Source organism: Prionailurus viverrinus, chromosome A3 (genome assembly GCF_022837055.1).
Source record: "Prionailurus viverrinus isolate Anna chromosome A3, UM_Priviv_1.0, whole genome shotgun sequence".
In the NCBI taxonomy this organism is placed as follows: Eukaryota; Metazoa; Chordata; class Mammalia; order Carnivora; family Felidae; genus Prionailurus; species Prionailurus viverrinus.
In genome coordinates this window covers 58,569,131-58,588,512 of record NC_062563.1, presented here as the reverse complement: position 1 = coordinate 58,588,512, position 19,382 = coordinate 58,569,131, and the positions used below count along the sequence as shown (strand labels likewise).

At 39.8% G+C, this 19,382-nt stretch overlaps 1 protein-coding gene across 50 annotated transcripts in view; it reads left to right on the top strand.

The window, feature by feature from the left end:
- MAP4K4 (mitogen-activated protein kinase kinase kinase kinase 4) overlaps positions 1 to 19,382 on the top strand; it is a 194,069-nt gene that overhangs the window by 142,407 nt on the left and 32,280 nt on the right. For 18 of the 50 annotated variants that reach the window (XM_047851577.1, XM_047851609.1, XM_047851592.1 and 15 more), the window contains 4 exons: positions 10,896 to 11,057; positions 14,885 to 14,971; positions 15,550 to 15,762; positions 16,738 to 16,899. In XM_047851577.1, coding sequence (XP_047707533.1) covers positions 10,896 to 11,057; positions 14,885 to 14,971; positions 15,550 to 15,762; positions 16,738 to 16,899 — 624 coding nt within the window. The remainder of the gene's footprint in view (positions 1 to 10,895; positions 11,058 to 14,884; positions 14,972 to 15,549; positions 15,763 to 16,737; positions 16,900 to 19,382) is intronic. The other 32 variants (XM_047851620.1, XM_047851613.1, XM_047851622.1 and 29 more) reach the window with 3 other exon arrangements.

Sequence of the window (19,382 nt, the reverse complement as noted above, 5' to 3'; positions counted from 1 at the left end):
CCAGCTTTTTCTTCCATTCTTTCTTTTCTTTATTTTTTTCTTTGGGCACAAATGAATATTTGATTGTATTGTTGTCTTATCCTAATGGTTTGTGCTCTCTTTGCATTGAGTCTGGATTTGGTACCTATTAACTATGTCTTCCTACTCCCACCACATCCACATATTTGATTAGCATGTTTTCTCATTCTTCATCTAATTTTAATACAAATATGAAGAGAACATCTGATCAGCAGTCTAAGTTAAGATTGCCATGTTAGTTAGTGTACTTCAGATGCTTTTTGAACTGTTACATATTTCACTAAGTTTCCGTTTGCTAGTAGATACTTCCTCATTTCGACCTCAAGAAAACTTACCTAATTATTGGTAAAAGCAAGATACATTTGTCTGTGTTTGGTGTGCTACTTTAGTAAACTTCAGAAAAAGGAAATTTCTTAGGGAAGATTTGTTTTTTAGCAGGACTTTGGTGCCATCAGCACATTCTCGTTTTGTTGTTTTTTTTTTTAATATGCATAATTGATTATTTTAGTATGGAAGAGTCACAATCAAACTTCTCAGTTAAGGTTAGAATTTATCCTTTCCTTAGAAAAAAGAAAAAGACAACAAACCAATTTCCTGTCTCTCCAGTCTTCCCCTTTGGGAAGATGACCACAGTGCCTATGCTCTGTAGACTTTTTAGGCCCTGGAGGTGTAGCTGTCACTTGGTGATTTGAGCTGCCTCGAGTTGGGGGTAAATGTTAGTGTCAGCCCCAGCGGTTTCTTTGCTTTTTCTTCCACCAAGAGGACACATGGTTATATTCATTCCTGTCATTTCTACAAATTTCAAAGTGACTAAAATCTTAGAGGGGTGGGTGAAAGTGGAAAAAATTAAAGATAAAGGAAAGCAAGAGAAAAACAGTTTTTCTGTGTGAAGTGAGATCAGTACTGAAGCTGAATTATAACACTAGAAAAATGTAAACGTTTCTAAGAAAAAAAGTTAATAAACTGCCCCATGTATTTGTTGGCTGCGAGATCTTGGAAGGAAGGCATGGTGCTTTACCCCAACCAGATCCTTTACCCCAACCGGATCTTCACATATCTTAAAGGAATAGGAACCATTTCCTCACCCCACTTTGCTTACATGAAGGCCTTTGTTTGGCAGATCATGATTGTCTCCCATCACAAGTACATATTAGCACAGTGCTACCTTTTTTTACATACATGCATCTGGGTGTGCAGGTGCCCCTGTAGCCCACGCCCTGCCTTCTCTGTCAGCAGCTCCATTTTTTTTTGCAGAGGGTAGCTGTCTTGTCTTTCAGCCTCCTTATAAGTTCTCACATGTTCTTTTGGCATCCTAGTCTAGCATCTGGTTATATTTACAGTTAAATTTTGTAAGAGTTAGCTTAATTCACCAAATGTTACTTGTTGCCTAAAGATGGGGAAGAGTTGTCTTTGGGGAGAAGCAAATAATTTTTCTACTAAGGCCTCATCAGAACTGGCAGGAAAAAAACCTCAAGGATTGGTGGTATGTTTGTGGAGTAACATGACCCCGGAAGTGCTTGGAAATGGCTGAATGTGAAAACCAGACTGGTTTATTAAAGTCCGTTAGTTTCTACAATAGTAAGTCCAGTGAAGTGTGTTTAAATGGACCTCACCATTATCAACGTGATCTATTTAGAAAAGTTTTTAGAATTGTGAGATGAAAGCATTACTTTTAAATACCAAACTAGAAAGGGAGCCTAATTAAAGCATAGCTGGAAAAGTACATATTTACTTGGGCATGCTTGGGAAAATTTAAATAATAAGGAATTCTCTTTATAATTTGAGAGATGTAGAAATCACTTTATAGCATCATGCAGTTTTTTAGTTTCTTTGATTTTGTTTTCAAAGAGTGATTTAAGAAAATAATGATGACATCAATTTGCAAATGCTTCAAAGGATTATGTCATGTTTTTCATTCTTAGTGGGGTAAGCCTGAAAAGGCATGTTCATTAGAGTTTCATAGGTTTTGTTATTTGAAATCACAGGCATAAGGTTAATCCAGTATGAATTGATGTTACTTAGTTGATGGTTGATGGCATATGTTTTATTTTGGGCTGTTTTCTTTTGAGGTTCTTTTGCAAGAGGCCAGTTTTTCACATTAATCATCTATTAAGGTATATTTACTAAGGGATTTCTTTTAGTTTTAATTGTCTCCCCTCCCTTAAATTAAGAGCCTCTTCTGAGTATAGTGGTTTTTATGGTTCATAGTTTAAATTCTTGCTCTTAGTCCAATTTACACTTTCAAATGTTAGAGCATAATGTGGAAGAAGAATCAGTAATTGCATTGTTTTTTGCCTTAGCCATCAGTCTTGTCAACCAGTTGGTTTTCATAACAGGACTTGCTTAGTGGGCCAGTCCTAGGAAATACAGCACTTTCCACATTGTCTTGTTGATTTTTAAAAAGCATGTGACTTATGTTACCTACAAGACTTGGAGGAGAGGGCTCTGTCTAGTTTATCTTTGTATACTCACCATAGTGCTTAATATTTCTCAAATGGATGAATCAATCATTTGTAGTCCTACATGCATCTCTGGAAAGAAGGGACTTGTTCTTGAAATTTATGCCTGCTCTTAAATGGACTTCTGGGTTTGAGATCTCTAATTTGAGTTCCAGAGAGACCTTAGAGAACTTTAAAGGATTTTGTAGAATATTCTGAGGCATAAAAGGTGTGTTGTGTAAAGTATGAGGCACTAACCAAATGTAACAATTCTTGTTTAAGCTTTTATGTACTTTCCAAGTGATCTTGAAAAGATGGCGTTATGATTTGATTGGATCTTGTTGGGACCTAGAGATATGAATGGATTCTTTAGTGCTTTATTACTCTAAACTCTAAATGTTGGAGATAAAATCACAGTAGTTTTTCTCTTGGATGCCGTGTGTTCGGTGTGAGGGTTGGATTCAACCCAAGAAAGTATTTATTGTGATATTTACTACAGAGCAGAAAAGATAAGTGAAACAGGATTCCTGCTCTCAAGGAGCTTATGGTCTTTTGTGTGTGTGTGTGTGTGTGTGTGTTGATTTAGCAACCAAGAGTTTCTTTCATAGGAAACAAGAAAAAGCTTTTCGGAGGCTTTCATTTGACAGTTGAGAACATCAGTTGTAGCCTATTCATGTTTGTAAGATATTTGCTTACTCTTATTTTATGATGTGCATTTTGAATAAAACATAATTTTTTTAATTATGGCAAATAATTACATAATAACTGTTACACTGATTTAGGAAAACAGTTGAAAAAAATAACATGATGCTTATTACCTCACTTAAATTTTTTTTTTATATTTATTTTGAGAGAGGGGGAGTGCAAGCAGGGGAGTGGCATAAAGAGAGGGGGAGAGAGAGAATCCCAAGTAGGCTCTGCATTATCAGCACAGAGCCTGATGTGAAGCTCGAACTCACAAACCGTGAGAACATGACCTGAGCCGAAATCTAGAGATGGATGCTTAACCAGCTGAGCCACCCAGGCACCCCAATGCTTACCTCACTTTCGTTGAGAAATCCCAGTGAAGTGACTGAGAAACAAAAATGGTATAAACAAGGACAACAAGAACAAGAAAGGAAACCAAATTGTGGAAGTTAGATAGTACATGGGAGAGTAAAGACTGTAAGAAGGCTAGTACTGCAAATTCTGGAAGAGTCAAAAATGAGAGGCAACAGGTGGGGCTAACAGCATGTAGATATGGAAAGTTAGATTCTCCCACCCCAGGCAGCCAGGCTACTCTGTTCCTTCTCCCCTGTGGGAACAGATATAGACTTCCTAGAAAAAGTGAACAACAGAGCCTCAGTATATGAAGAATTCAGGCACAACTGAGTATGTGGAGAGAGAAAGAGTGAAAACAAAGGCATTAATTGGAAGTCTAAGTATTCACCAGTATGACTGCATGCACACTCACCTCAGCTCCCAGTGTTGGCGGCCACACTTATTACAGATGCCATCTTCTTTTCCTACACCTTCTGCTCAACCCAGGCAGGAGATAGGGAGGATTCTGAGAATACTGCAGAGATTCCTCTCTGGAGATACTGACTAGCCCAAGGGACAAAAAGCCCCAGTGAAATGCCCATGCTGCTTCCCATCATCTTACTGTGAAGCTTAATAGTTACCAACCACTCTCCATAGCCCTTATAATTTCCTTTTTATTGTCTTAAATGTGAATGGACAGCCAAGATTGTGGGCACTGAGAAAAACCTTTAACATGAAAGACAAATAGAAAAAGGATCTTGAAGGAAATAGTGTAGGGAACAGAAACTATTGCACACACAGACACATGCACATGTGTAGGATCTTAATATCCCTCGAATGAGAAGAACAAATAATATTCATGAAACGATGTTCAGAAACTAAGAATTTTTGAAGTTTTTACATTTTTTAAAAACTTTTAATTATTTAATTTTGAGAGAGATGGGGAGGGAGGCAGAAAATCCCAAGCAGGCTCTGCACTGTCAATGCAGACCCCAGTGCGGGGCTCAAACTCAAAAACTGTGAGATTGTGACCTGAGCCAAAATCAAGAGTCAGACCCTTAACTGACTGAACCACCCAGGTGCCTCTGAAAAGTTTTTATAAATTAAAACTCCGAAAACGTTGTGGGGGGCGGGGGGGTTAAGCTTATGATGAACAGAAGAAAAACCAAATCAATTCAGGGGGTTTAACAACCATTTAATTAGATGGTGTAGGAAATAATTACTGTAGGGAGAACTACAGAACTAATTCAAGGAAAGTTTCCAGAGCTAAGAAATACAAATTTCTGTACTGACTGAAAGATGTACTGAGTCTCCTGCACAATGAATGAAAAAAGACCCATACAAAGGTACATATGTCGTCTTGACAGCTCACAATGTCTGGGATGAAAAGAACATCCTAAAAGCCATGGTGGGTGGAGCAGGTAGAGGGTTGGGGTGTGCATGGGTCTTGTACTAAGTATCAGGAATCTGAATGGTCTGAGATTTTCCAGGAGCACCATCAGAAACTAGAAAATGACATAGCTGTGCTTGCAGAAATCTGAGGGAAAATTACTAGCCTGAGTCAAAATTATATGTACCTTGTGAGAATAAAGGTTCTGTGGCCTGCGAAGTCCCTCAAGCCTTTTGCCTTGTTTTCACTTCTCAGGAAGCTACTGGAGAACGTGTTCCAGCAAATGAGGACGAAAGTGGCAAGGGCTACAGGAAACAGGATCCTGTACAGGAGAGAGTTCAAAAGAATTCCTAGGAAGTTGGTGGCCAAGCATAGGCTGCCTGGAGAGCAAGCAGTCTTGGTTGGTGTAGGGGAAGAAAGGGGTGTGAGAGGTTAAATCTCTAGGAAGAAAGAATGCCTGATTGACTTGACCATATTGGAAGGAGGACTATGGTGGTGCAAGAGACTTTACAGATGATTTTGTGATAGACCCATAGAAAACCAGTGAAAGAGACCACAACAACAAAAATAAGGCAATTAGCTCCTCCAAACACTAAATTTTGCCTTGAATGTGGTTTTCATTTAATCAGAAATTGTCACATGACTAGACTGGGAACATGGAATGGTGCTGTGGATGGATATTCTTTGGGGGAGAAATCAATAGATGGTGTCTAAAGTGGACATTTTTTTAAAAATAGCTCTTTTGAAAGTGTTATTTAAAAATCAGGAGGCAAATACTGTGAGAAAAACAAAAGGCATTGGAAGTGATTCTACCTTGGGAATCACGAATTGGGGGTGAGGAGAAATGGGGCACCTTATTTTTGACATACACCTTATAATTCATTTTGAATTTTTAAAGTACTTAGTACTTTAATTTAAACTTTTAAAATGTACATATGGGAAGTGGGGGGAAAGAAAAGAAGGGAAACAAACCACAAGAGACTCTTTAATGACGGAGAACAAATGGAGGGAGATGGGTATCAAGGAGGGCACTTGTGATGAGCACTGAGTGTTATATGTAAGTGATGAATCACTGACTTCTACTTCTGAAACCAGTGTTGCACCTAATGTTAAAATTTAAATTAAAAAAATAAAAATGTTTTTAAATGTAAATGATGTGGAAAAAGCTCCTTGTAAAATCACTTAAAAGTTGCCTCTTAGTAGTAGCATTTAGTTACATGAAAGTAGTCAAGATTTTCTAATGGGCTAGGAGCCCTGCCCTCAGTGTAGTTGGGAACAACCAAGAAAATGGATTGTACATGTCTTACCACTTGGAGGCTTACTCCCTTGAAGGAGAATGAGTGCTTCCACTTTAGAGCCCATGTGACCAGAGGACGTGCACCGAGGTCCTGCCATTTCCTGAAGTCAAGGTGACAACAGCTCAGGAGAGGGGAGATGAGAAGTGGGTCTGGGGAGTGGGTGGCCTGAGATCACACCTGCACTTGGTGCACTGGGGCAGGCAGCAGCTCCAGGTGAGAGGCCTAGCATGTGGAAAGTCAGCTCTGACCCTGGTTCGCTCCCTCTCTGCTTTTCCTCTGCAACTTCCGCTTTTCTTCTCTGGAGCTTGCATCTGGAGGCTGGTTTGAGTTGGATGCTAGACCGCATCTGGCTGCCAGCTGTGTGGTAGCAGGCTGCTGGTTGGTCGTTTCTCCCAGACCTCAGCATGGCAACCTCCAGGGCTCTCCTTGGAGTTGTGTCCCCTCCTGGCTCTTTCCTGAAGGAGTCCTTGCTGATAATAGCTGAGGCGTCAGCAGAGATAGGGATGGCTTTGCTTTCATTAAAGTTTGTTGTTGTTGTTGTTGTTTAGTATAAGAGAGAAACAAGTGCAGGCTATTGCTTTTCTTTCTGTTACTGTAATACTATAAGTCTAAATGGGACCTTCAACATCATATGTAAAAATTAAGGAATTTTTAGTAGTTTGCATGCTGTATAAGGAAATGGCAGTAAGCACATCATCTCTATGGCTGTTGTGGGTCTGCATCTCTGTGGTCATGTGGCATTGCTTAGCATAGCGCAGTGGCATGGAGGGTAAGAGAAACTGAAGGCATATATCTGACGCATATGTCTACTTAACATACCTTTGCACTGAGTATGTATATTATAAAACATGCAGAAATAGCTATCTTAAAAAGGGTGAGCTACAAATACAAGTAAATAAGAGTTGAGTGTTTTTTTCCTAGACTTCACTCGATGGTCTTGTTCACTTCTAGAGACTGCTGATGTAGACACCTACCATGCTAGTTCTTCACCTCTCTCCTCTCTTAATTTCAGTGCATCAGGGCGCCCTCCACAGGATGGTGTGGGGGGCAGATCTTTTGCAGAGGAATGATTCTCTTAGAGTTCATTGCCTATAAGACTTTTTTAAACACTTTTTCTCATTGTAGACACCAACTATTGACTTCTTCAAAATAATAACCATTGTAAACTCCACACCATGATGATTTCCGATGCACACTGCCTCCTTCGCACCCCCACCACACATAACTCTGTTCTGACAAGTCAGGAACCTGAGGCTCATAGAGGGGAAGTGGCTTGTAACAGGGAAGCTGAGCAGAATCAGGACCACAACCTCTGTCCCTTGAGTCCTTTCACTTGTCTTTCTAGGATTCCATGGTGTGTACTAAAATTTTTCAAAGGACCCCTCTAGCCCATTTTGGCTACTTTTGTTATCTAAAAGTTGTAAAATTCATTGCATAAGGTTCTTTGCCTCTTCTGACCTGTTCATATTAATCCGATATACTTGGAGCCTAAGTTCTCTGAAACTAAGGGGCAATTTTAAGGGCAGTAGATACTGCTTGCCTTTGATTTTGTTTCCCTTTTCTTTGTTTTTCTGTTTTCCTTTTGTCTGACAGATTTGGAGGGAAATTGTTTACATATCTTGTCAGGTAGCTGTTCTGTCTTCCTTTGTTGTGATTGTGGGTTCTTATTTTCATCAGAGGTGAGGCCCTTCTTACCTTGCCTGCCAGGTGTTTGCGAAACCCAATGTATTCTAGCAAGTCATTTCTCTTTTATAAAACCTGAAAGTGTCCTGATTGTTGCCAGCCTTGCCCATGGTTGTTCTCAGAACTAAGCAGTGCTGAGTCTGTAAAAATAGTAGAGTACACAAAACCACTCTCACTCCTCAGGACAGAAACTTCCACAGAGCTTCCATGTTCACCTCTTAGAGGAAAATACTCACAACTGTTTTAAGCTTTAAAACTGATCGAATGAGATTCTTTATGTTTTAGGTTTATTAGAAGGCTTTTTGTTTTATTTTGAATGTCTTTATATTCAATAGAGAAGCTCAGAAGATGCTTTCCTTTGGAAGACATGGCTAGTCAGGAATATCTGAAAGAATTAAAGAATTTCTGTTTAAAGCAAAGAAACTTGTTTCCCAATTGGCAAAATATGGGGATTTTTATTACCAGTGTCAGAGAAATGGTTGTATTCTGAGCTTATATTATAAGTAACGTACTGGTAAAAGCCACTCTCTTCTTTTTGTTCCTGAATGGAAAAAGCAAAAGTTGTAAAATAAAAGATCTTAACTTAATTTGCTTTGAAGTAGAAAGGCTCCAGTAACACTGCTTGGATGAGATTCTCAGATTTCTTTCCTCAAGTGTCTGTGTTATATTGCTGATGAAGTCCTGGGGCAGGGTGAGGTGGTTTTGTGGGTTTTATTTATCAGTAGCTAGTTTAAAAAAATTTTTTTTTAATGTTCATTTATTATTGAGAGACAGAGAGATACAGAGTGTGAGGAGGAGGGGTAGAGAGAGAGGAAGACACAGAATCTGAAGTAGGCTCCAGGCTCTGAGCTGTTAGCACAGAGCCCAATGCAGGGCTCGAACTCACGAACTGTGAGATCATCACTGTCGCCTAACCAACTGAGCCACCCAGGCGCCCCTCAGTAGCTAGTTTTTAAAAAGAAAGTCCTCTTTCCTCCCAAGGGTGCAGCACAGTGCTCAGGGCCAGGTGCCCTGAATGCAAGCCCCACACCATGGCACATGTGCCTATATGGGCATTAAGCTAGCAAATGACAGGCAGCAAGTACATTGTATGGGGACAGTGTACATGTTTCAATTTAATAAAAATGCCTTGGCCATTAAAGTTGTAGTTTCTAAACACCAGGACAGGAACTCTTTTATTTCTACGACCCTACCCACACCCAGGGGAAACTGTGTTTTGTGTGTTGAATTCTAAGAGCAGACAGTGCTGGGAAAAAAATAAAGCATGAGGGGCACATGGGTGGCTCAATCGGTTGAGGTCCAACTTCAGCTTGGGTCATGATCTCACAGCTTGTGAGTTTGAGCCCCATGTCAAGCTCTGTGCTGACAGCTCGGAGCTTGGACCCTCCTTCAGATTCTGTGTCTCACTCTCTCTGCCCCTAACCCACTCACATTCTGTTTCTGTCTCTCTCAAAGATAAATAAACATTTAAAAAAATTTTTAAAGAAAAATAACTAAACCATGCAATATATGGAATGAGAGAGGAGATGGGGCCAGAAGCTAACTCAGAACTGTATTGAGAGTAATGGTTATGTAACACTCAGCTGAGAGAGACCAGGTACCAAGAAATCCTCTCTGTGCAAGGGTTCCACATATAAGACATTTCTTTATATTTCTTAGGAAATCATTTAAGTGTCTATCTTCAGAATGAATGCTTGTGTGGGAGGGGGGGAGGGGGAAGAAATTAATACTCAGACTATAATAAATACCTGCTTTTATGCCTATTATAAATATTTATGTCTAATATCCCCAATAACTTTATCCCAAACTTTCTTATTTAATAATCTTAGTGCCACATTGAAGTTTGTGGTAATACTGTCAGCTTCCTGTGTCTTGAGAAATTCTATGGCTGTGTATTCTTTAGACCTGTGCTGTCCAGTACAGTAGCCACTAGCCATATATGGCTATTTAAACTTAAGTTAACTTCATTGAAGTAAAATTGAAAAGGAAGTTCCTCAGTTGTACTAGTCATATTTTCGGTACTCAGTAGCAACATGTGGCTAGTAGCTACTCTATTGAATAGTACTGAGACAGAACATTTTCATCATCCTGGAGTGTTTTATTAGATGGCCCTAGTCTAGAGGCTAGCATTTTTCATATTTGTGGGAAGAATTGGTTAATTCTATACTTTACACTGTAGAAGTGCCTTATTAACAGATATCTGGGGCTGGATGAGAAAAGCAGCCAGACAGGTGCCCAGTGTGTCCCACTACTCTATACTTAGGGGTTATATAGAACAGCCTGGATTAGGAACGGTTGTCAGAGTGAGTCTACCTACCTGCTAGTAGGATGCACATGGTTAATACTACAGGCATTAGAGGCAGAATGGCCCTTCTAGTTTGGGACTTGCTAGCTGGGTGACACTGGGCAAATCACGTGACTCTTCTGAACCTATTTGCTCATCTCTAAAGTAGGATTGAAATACTTATTTCCAGGTTTGTTTTGAAAATTTTATTAGATAAAGGAAATGGAATAAAGAATATCAAACACTGAGCACAGTGCAGGACATATAGTATGCATGTGTGCTGTGGCAGTTTCTTAAATTCATTACTATGAATAATACTGGCATTTCTTATTCTTATTGTCAATTTCTTTTTCCTTTCTTTTTCCTCTTTTTAACTATTTCTTTCTTTTCTTTGCTTTACTTCCGTTCTCCTTTATTCCTTTGTCTTCTTTTTCTTCTGATTTAAGGGCCCTGGATAATTCTGTTAGTGATGTGCATGGATAAAGAATTCCCTGTCCTTTAGTTGCGTAGTATAGTGAAGAATGGGGAATTGATATCAAACGAAACCAAACTGTGTAAGGATTCACAGAAGCACCCCACCTTTGACCAATATTTATGAGGAAGCTGGTACATGTGGGGTGGAGGAGCAGTGTGGAAATAGCTGGCCAGTCGAGATGGGGTCTGTGAACTTCCCCTCATTAGCACCTACCTGTAAATGGTCAGCAGAGTGTCATGAGAGCAGTAGTTAGAAGATACCTGCTGATTACATATCTTTACTTGCGCAGCAACAAAGGAGAGAACGTGAAGCTAGAAGGCAGCAAGAACGTGAACAGCGAAGGAGAGAACAAGAAGAGAAGAGGCGTCTGGAGGAACTGGAAAGAAGACGTAAAGAAGAAGAAGAGAGGAGACGGGCAGAGGAAGAAAAGAGGAGAGTTGAAAGAGAACAGGTTAGTTCACAAAAGAATGTTCTGACCATGCATATGTGAGGTCATATGTGAGGTTGCTTTGTAGAGTTGGGGGATTTGGGACTCAAAGTACAGACCCGTGTGCACGCACGTATACACACACACACACACACACACACACACACACACACACACATTCAGGATTTCAGAGGTTTAAAATGCCGAAGCACAATTGGAAGCACAGCAATAAATTGAATTAAAAATGATGGATAAATTTTTACATTTAGAAACCTCTTGAAGTCAGTTGAGTGGTCTCCAAATAGTGTGATGCCCAAAAGATTTCTGAATATTTCTTTTTGGGCTTGGCTTAAATGCTTTGAACCTCAAATATCTGGATGATGATTAGCCTTTTCTTTAATGAACTGAAAAACCAACCACAAGGAATGTTTGAATTATCCAGTGGCTGAATATCATAATAAACATATTTGTATATAACTCAGTAGTAGCATTAGAAAAACTAATAACATCGTGGTTTTGTTTAGCCAGAAAAGATGATATTTTGGTAATACTTAGAGCATTTTATTGATGCCAGCTATAGTTGTCTTTAGAAATCTCTGTTCCCTGAATGGACTGTGCTTTTGTGTCTGTGCTGTCAGTGTGAGCCCCTCAGAACCTCTTCACCTCTCACATCTTTGAATTGATCGCTCTTTGTTATGAGCTTTGGGTAAAGGAGGAAAGATATGAATGGAGACCAATTTAAATAATACTTGAAATTCATACTTAAAATATTTATCAACTATGGTATTAACTTCCACAGTTGAGTATTCAGCTACTATCCTTGATACTGATCATATGCTTCAGGTTCTCTGCACATGTACTATTTCTTCCTGAGAATTTAAGGATATTTCTGTTACTATTGACATTATTGGCCAGTCAGCACTGGTGTGTTTTGGGTTTGTTTGTTTTGTTTTTCCCCACATTCTGATTTATACTTAGGGATTGCAAAGAAGAGTAAAAGTAATTAAGCTTTTGAAAGTTAAGTCTCCTAGGGGTAATTCTCACAATGTGATGGTGAGAGGAGTATGTGAGAGTAATACTTAATCTTTAATGTGCTAGTGACAGTCGTTAACATTCATGTATAGCAAGTATTCTTTTTTTTATGTTAAATATAATTTATTGTCAAATTGGTTTCCATACAACATCCAGTGCTCATCCCAACAGGTGCCCTCCTCAATGCCCATCACCCACTTTCCCCTCTCCCCCACCCCCCATCAACCATCAGTTTGTTCTTAGCATTTCAGAGTCTCTTGTGGTTTGCCTCCCTCCCTCTCTGTAACTTTTTTTCCCCCTTGCCCTCCCCCACGTCTTCTCTTAAGTTTCTCAGGATCCACATATAAGTGAAAACATATGGTATCTGTCTTTCTCTGCCTGACTTATTTCACTTAGCATAATACCCTCCAGTTCCATCCACATTGCTACAAATGGCCAGATTTCATTCTTTCTCATTGCCAGGTAGTATTCCATTGTATATATAAACCATATCTTCTTTATCCATTCATCAGTTGATGGACATTTAGGCTCTTTCCATCATTTGGCTATTGTTGAAAGTGCTGCTATAAACATTGGGATACAAGTGCCCCTATGCATCAGCGCTCCTGTATCCCTTGGGTAAATTCCTAGCAGTGTATAGCAAGTATCCTTTACCTCTTCTTGAAAATAGATAGGTATCAAAGTAGTTTTATTCTGCTTTCCTTGTTCTGTTGCAAAATCTTTCGTGTTAACAGTGCTGTAAGAAACTGCACTTCTGCATGTTTGTATACATGTATGATTGTATTCTTCGTGCTCATTGTATGTTAGGACATTTGTGGTTTGGATAGACGTGACTTTCCTGGTTGTCCTTGTGTTTTGAAGGCAAAAAGACAAAACGACTGTACTAATTTGGTCTTTCAAGTTATGGTTCATTTCAGTCTTGTTCAAAGAAGAGGTGAGTTGGAACTCAGATTCCTTTCTCAGCTGTTGCAGGGGAAGGCCACATGTCATGCTAGGTCAGTGCTTGGCATAGCATGTGCCGTGGAAGGTTAGGCTAGGAGGAATGGGACTTGGAGCCCAGGTTGGAATCAGAGTGTCTTTGCAAATGCCCTTCTAGATACACTTTCCCCCAGATTGGCTTTTTTGGGTAAAGTTTATTTTATAAGATAAAGGTTTCTGAGGAAATGTATATGTCATGATTTGTGTTATCCTGCATTCTCTAAACCAGAATTATTGGTTAACTAAAACTTCTGTCCAGCTCAGATGTATAGCTATTTTTATTTTAAAATGTGTGCCATGGTACAAGTGGATGGTCAGCATTAGACACTGTAAAGACGTAATGTGAATTTCAGAATAAAACTTCTCTTCTTAGATCTCTTAGTCTACTCCCTTTCTGGAACAGTTAGCTTTTTTCCTTCTTGAAAAGGAAGGAAACTTCTTTTGTTTGTATTTCAGAGTTGTTTAATTTCTGTGTCCTATTTGAGCCTTACAAAAAATCTTGAGAGTTGCAAGAGAATGTTTTTTTTTTTTTTATTAATTTTTTTTTTTTAACATTTATTTATTTTTGAGACAGAGAGAGACAGAGCATGAACGGGGGAGGGTCAGAGAGAGGGAGACACAGATTCTGAAACAGGCTCCAGGCTCTGGGCTGTCAGCACAGAGCCCGACGCGGGGCTTGAACTCACGGATCGCGGGATCATGACCTGAGCTGAAGTCGGCCGCTTAACCAACTGAGCCACCCAGGCGCCCCAATTTTTTTAAATGTTTGTTTCATTTTGAGAGAGAGAGAGAGACAGAGTGCGAGAGAGGAGCAGGGAGAGAGAGGGAGACTGAATCTGAAGCAGGCTCCAGGCTCTGAGCTGTCAGCCCAGAGTCCGACGTGGGGCTTGAACTCCCAAACCATGAGATTATGATCTGAGCTGAAGTCAGACGTTTAACCAACTGAGCCGTCCACGTGCCCCAAGAATATTCTTGATACTCATTTCTCAAATGAGGATACTGAGAAAATGGAAGGTTGAGGGTTTTCTAAAGATCTGAGATTTCCAAACGTCTCTTGATTTCCTAGTCTATTAAATATGCATGCAACTTCAAGGTTGGATTTCTCCTCTTTACATGTTTTGGGTATGTACCTGTTTTCATTGATCCAGAGGCTTGTCATTCTCTTCCCCTTGAAAATAAGTTCCCCGCCCCCTCCCCACAAACACACACACACACACACACACACACACACACACACACACACTCAGTCTCTTCTTGAAGAGCCTGGGCCTGTTCATTTGTGAGAAACCACCTGAGTCTGGTGTTCACAGGTTATGGCTTTCAGAATACAGTCATTCCAGGTACCTTCTGTGTCATCAGAGAAAACACAAATCATGTTTGTTCTGTTTTAATATTAAAATGGGTTTTGGTTTGGGGTTTTAAAAATTGGCAATCCATGCTTGTTTTAAATGATTCATCGGAACCCTCTAGGGCAATGAGAACCCTCTGGTTTCTTATCTAATTAAACTTGATTTCTCTGGTCTACCATCCTTAAGAGGAATATCCTGGTTCTTTGAAATCCTGCAATTGTATTTAACAGCTGCGTTCTTACAGAAGAACTATCAGATACTTTTGTGTATATCAGTAGAGTGTATATCATCATTTATTAGACTCTTTAGATCTTCGTTGACCAATTTGAAGATCTTGGGGACAATCTTTCACTATATGTTTCATAATATATCCATCACTAAGTGAATTACCACTGAAGACCATTGGGGCAAATGGTTCTTGGTGCTCCATTCAGGTGGTTCTGATGCTTTCCTTTGGGATAAATTGATCGCTGGGTAATTTCTGTGTGACAGGAGTATATCAGGCGACAGCTAGAAGAGGAGCAGCGGCACTTGGAAATCCTTCAGCAGCAGCTGCTCCAGGAGCAGGCCATGTTACTGGTAACGCCCTGTATCTGTCTTGTTCCGTAGCATTAGGGCTCATTTCTCTATCCCTCCCCTGAGCTTTGGGCATAGCCGTGGTGATTACCAGACCATTTTGGTTAGCGTTGTGGGCTGACAGGCTCAAATGGAGATGTCCTCTGTGGTCATGCTGCTTTGGGCACATTTCGAGGTGGCTTCTATTTACTTACTTATTTCCTGTTAAAGAGTTAACTGTTCTCTTTGGTAGATAGCAAGGGTTTGAACAGAACTTGGCATTCAGTGAACAAACTAGAATGCCAAAGGCTGAAAGTTCAAAGCACATGCCATAGGATTTTTGCCTAGTACACTAACTTTTGAAACCACCAAAACCAACTTTTAATTGAATTCTCTCTCTGTCCAGTGATATTATGGTTAGCAACAAGCTGTCATATTTTTCCACAGGTAATACGCTATTTAAAATCCCAGTCATTTGGCTCTGTGATTAAAAAAAGGTGGGGGGGAAGGCATGGTCTTTGTGAAAAGTTGAGAATGAATCCAGAGAAGAGGCAAGTTGTGCGGTGGCCCATAGATTTAGTGTTCTCCTCTCCCTCTCCAAGGAGTGCCGATGGCGGGAGATGGAGGAGCACCGGCAGGCAGAGAGGCTCCAGAGGCAGTTGCAACAAGAACAAGCATATCTCCTGTCTCTACAGCATGACCACAGGAGGCCGCACCCGCAGCAGCAGCAGCCACCGCAGCAGGAAAGGAGCAAGCCAAGCTATCACGCTCCAGAGCCTAAGCCCCACTATGAGCCCACTGACAGAACCCGAGAGGTATTTTCTTTCCTTTGTTGCTTAAATATTGATCCGGTGTTGCTCATTCCCTGGGAAGTAGTAGAATGACTCTTAGGAGCTGTGTAATAGTAAGCTTAGACAGGGACACAGAGAGCAGATCAGAGCCAGTCTTTTGGTTTTCTAGCCAAGAAAATGTGGTTCAGACAAGTGAAAGGACACTTGCCTGCGGTCCCTTATCTGCTTGGTGTTTTCTCCAGAGACGACCAGAGTGCCTCTGTAAAACAACTCTTGGGTGAAGTGAGCACTAAACAGAGGGAAGATTATATGGCAAAATCATTCCTAAAATGTACATAAGGGGATGGTGGCCTGGTTAACTATTTTTCCAAAACCACCATGAAAATGAACAGTGCCTATAGCCCAATTATACTGACTTTTTTAACAAATCACTGATTGTGATTTGTTAATGAAATTGGTGCAGTTGGGCCACCCAGAGCCTCCTGGTGATGATGTGGCAAAGCGGTAGGTAACTTTTGGAATACTAGGAGTCCTGGAAGCTGGTTGACTTCTGCAGTGTGTTGAAACCTGGCCTGTAGGTGGCACCCTTCCACCACGTCTCACCCTCACAGAGAGTAGATTCTAGGAGCAAGTGTTCTCCGCATCCTAGAATGCCTTTGTTTTGGGTACGATGAAATGTGTTTTGAATTCCTGATGATAATCTTCTAATCTTAATCTTTTGGTGTAGTTAGTTGTGACGTTCATTTTTTTTTTCTAGTTTATCGTCATGTACAATCTTAGAATTCTTGCCAGGAGATTTTAAAGGCTTAATTTTTATTTTTATTTTCATATTTGTTTATCTCAAATTGAATTTTAGCCCTATTATATTTGCCTCCTCTCTTTCCTTGTAGCTAGAGAAAAGAGAAAATTTCTCTCTAGGGCCCTTCCACTCAAGCTTTCTTTGGGATCTCTGCTTCTCCCTACTAACACTGAGTTATGTCTTCTAATTCTCTGATGCAGGTGGAAGATAGATTTAGGAAAACTAACCACAGCTCCCCTGAAGCCCAGTCTAAGCAGACAGGCAGAGTATTGGAGCCACCAGTGCCTTCCAGATCAGAGTCTTTTTCCAATGGCAACTCCGAGTCTGTGCATCCTGCCCTGCAGAGACCAGCTGAGCCACAGGTAGCAACAGCCCGGTGGCTGTGGGCTGAGGTGACTCACACGGTAGTTCACTAAGCCATGGGCCTGCTTGTAACATTCACGGATTGGTTTGTTACCACATTAGGAAGAAAAGAGATTTGCAGGAGTGATTCTAAATTAACTTACAGGTGATATCCCCTTAGTTGATAGAGAAAAGAAGGATTTTTTAAAAAGATTTTTATTATACTCATTAAGGATATCTAGATTCAGTGATTACTTCTTTTAGTCTTTTTGTCTTTCCTAACTCAGATGCTCATAAACAAATGCCTCCTTTCTCTAATTCAAAAATTTTTCAGGTTTGTTTTTAGAAAGTACATAGAGGGAGAACCAGAACCTTTTCTTAACCTTTGATCCTTGGTTCCTGGCCAGTTGCATGAGTGGGCTTTTGGAAATCCAGTGACAGCCCAGTTGAAATTACATATAGAATTTCTTGGTTTGTCCAAATGTACCTATTTTTTCTGGGAAAAGAACCTTTCATTAGATTCTCAAAAGGTTCAAGATCCAAAAGAAGATATGATCTAGTAGGTTCAGTATGCATTTCCCTGAAGTAGGCCAGGGGAAAGGTCCTTTCATTAGGTTGACCACAGCATTCTGCCTTGTCTAGGTGAGGGAGAACCCCTGGGCTGAGTGCTATGTGGTTAAAAGAGAACCCTCTGTCCTGTCCAGAGAAAACAGTTAATAGCAGGGATTATCCATGTCAAAGATCTGAGAGGTCCTTAAAATACAGATTCCCATTCTCTTACTGAAAATAAATAACATTTAGACATTTGGCACCTTGAAGCCTGAGTTGACTTGTCACGGATGCTTGCATGTGTTTGGGGACAAAAGTTCATATTCTTGTGATTGAAGTAGCTGTGGTGTTCAGAAAAAAAAAAAAAAAAATCCCAAGGAGGATTTGAACATGCTTTACAATAAATAATCCCAGTATGGAGGAGTTGTTTAAAAAAAAAAAAAAAAAAAGAAGAAGAAAAGAAAAAAGAAGAAGGACCAGACCTAATAAGCAAAGCATGTGTTTGTGGGGTGGGGGGCGTTAGGGGACAGGGAGGAATTTGCATGCAGTCAGCAGTGTGTTGATTCACAGAAGAGCTGAGCCACAAGCCAGATTGTGAAGAAAACAGTACAGGTTAAAAGGGGGGAGAGAGAAGGGAAGAGGGACTAGTACAGTAGGTTTGTTTAACAACATTTGGATGAAGAGTCCAGGACTAAACTTTTTATTCTGAAAGTTAAACTTACAACAAATAGAAAATTTTTATCTATTTGGCCACTAACAATTTAGAAAATAGGAGTTCCTGAATTATGTAGGCTACTTTTATGTTAATGATTATAGTCTCCCTTTTCTTCTTTTTACCTAAAGTTGCTTTGGGCTGTAACCTATGCTTATGAAAAAATTCTTTGAGGAGACTGTTCACATAGGATTCTATTTTTAAACCCAATTTTTATTATAGTTGCAGATAATGCTTTGTTTCACATTTTTCCACTTGAAAATTTTAAACATTTAAGCAGTCTGGGATTATGCCAGTAAGTGGAATTTGTCCCTCTCCTATGGGACTTATTCTGAATCTTGCATTTAGAAAGGTTGAGCCAATTGTGATTTGGTATTTTTAGTTCTCATTAAGTGCGTTGATATAATAGATAGCATAGCTGGAATTATATAAATTGCAATCTAATATAATAAAATACAGATTATTTCAGAGATTATTTTCCCAACTTAAAAGCAACCAGATTAACTCAGGTGACAAGTTGTTGTTAACATTGTTTCAATTGTCAAGTAGAAGGCATACTCCAGTAGCAGCAGCAGAGGGAATGATAGTATTGAATATTCCTAAAGAAACCAAAATTCCTTTTTTTGTAACTATTGTGAACATGTATAGCAATCTCTAAAGCATGAGTGTTTTATGACTTGAGAGAAGAAAGAAAGAAAATCGGTGTATTTGAAAAGTTGGCTGTTTTTAAGTTGTATTGCTGTAGTCTGCCAACACATAGGGGTTTGTCTTTGCTCATTAAATGTGTTCTGTGGTTATTTGGTCTGAAATTTTACGAGACCAGGTGATGTGAGGATGGATAGATAGGTCTGCATGTATGGCAGTGTCTGTCTTGTGGTTTTTCTTTTCTCCCTCTCTCTGCCTGTCCACTCTCTGCTTTGACGTGGATGTGCATGTAGCATGTTGTCCTCCCTTTTAGGACTAGGAGTCTGTGAGGGTTTTTTTGTGTGATTTTGTTTTGTTTCCTTAATCTTTGTGTTTACTGCTATCTGTTATGTTAGTCTGGATATTAAAAGAGTTTTCTTTATAAATGTAAATTTGCTTTTTTCTATATATTGTGTTCCCCAGACTGCTTCGTCCCTTAGAAGTATAACTGTTCCACTGCTTGGCTTACCGAGTACTGTATTGCCCCAGTTTGCCTTCCCCTACTTCTTGTTTTGGATTTGGTATTGACCAGAAAAGCGTTTTATGCAGAACGCATTG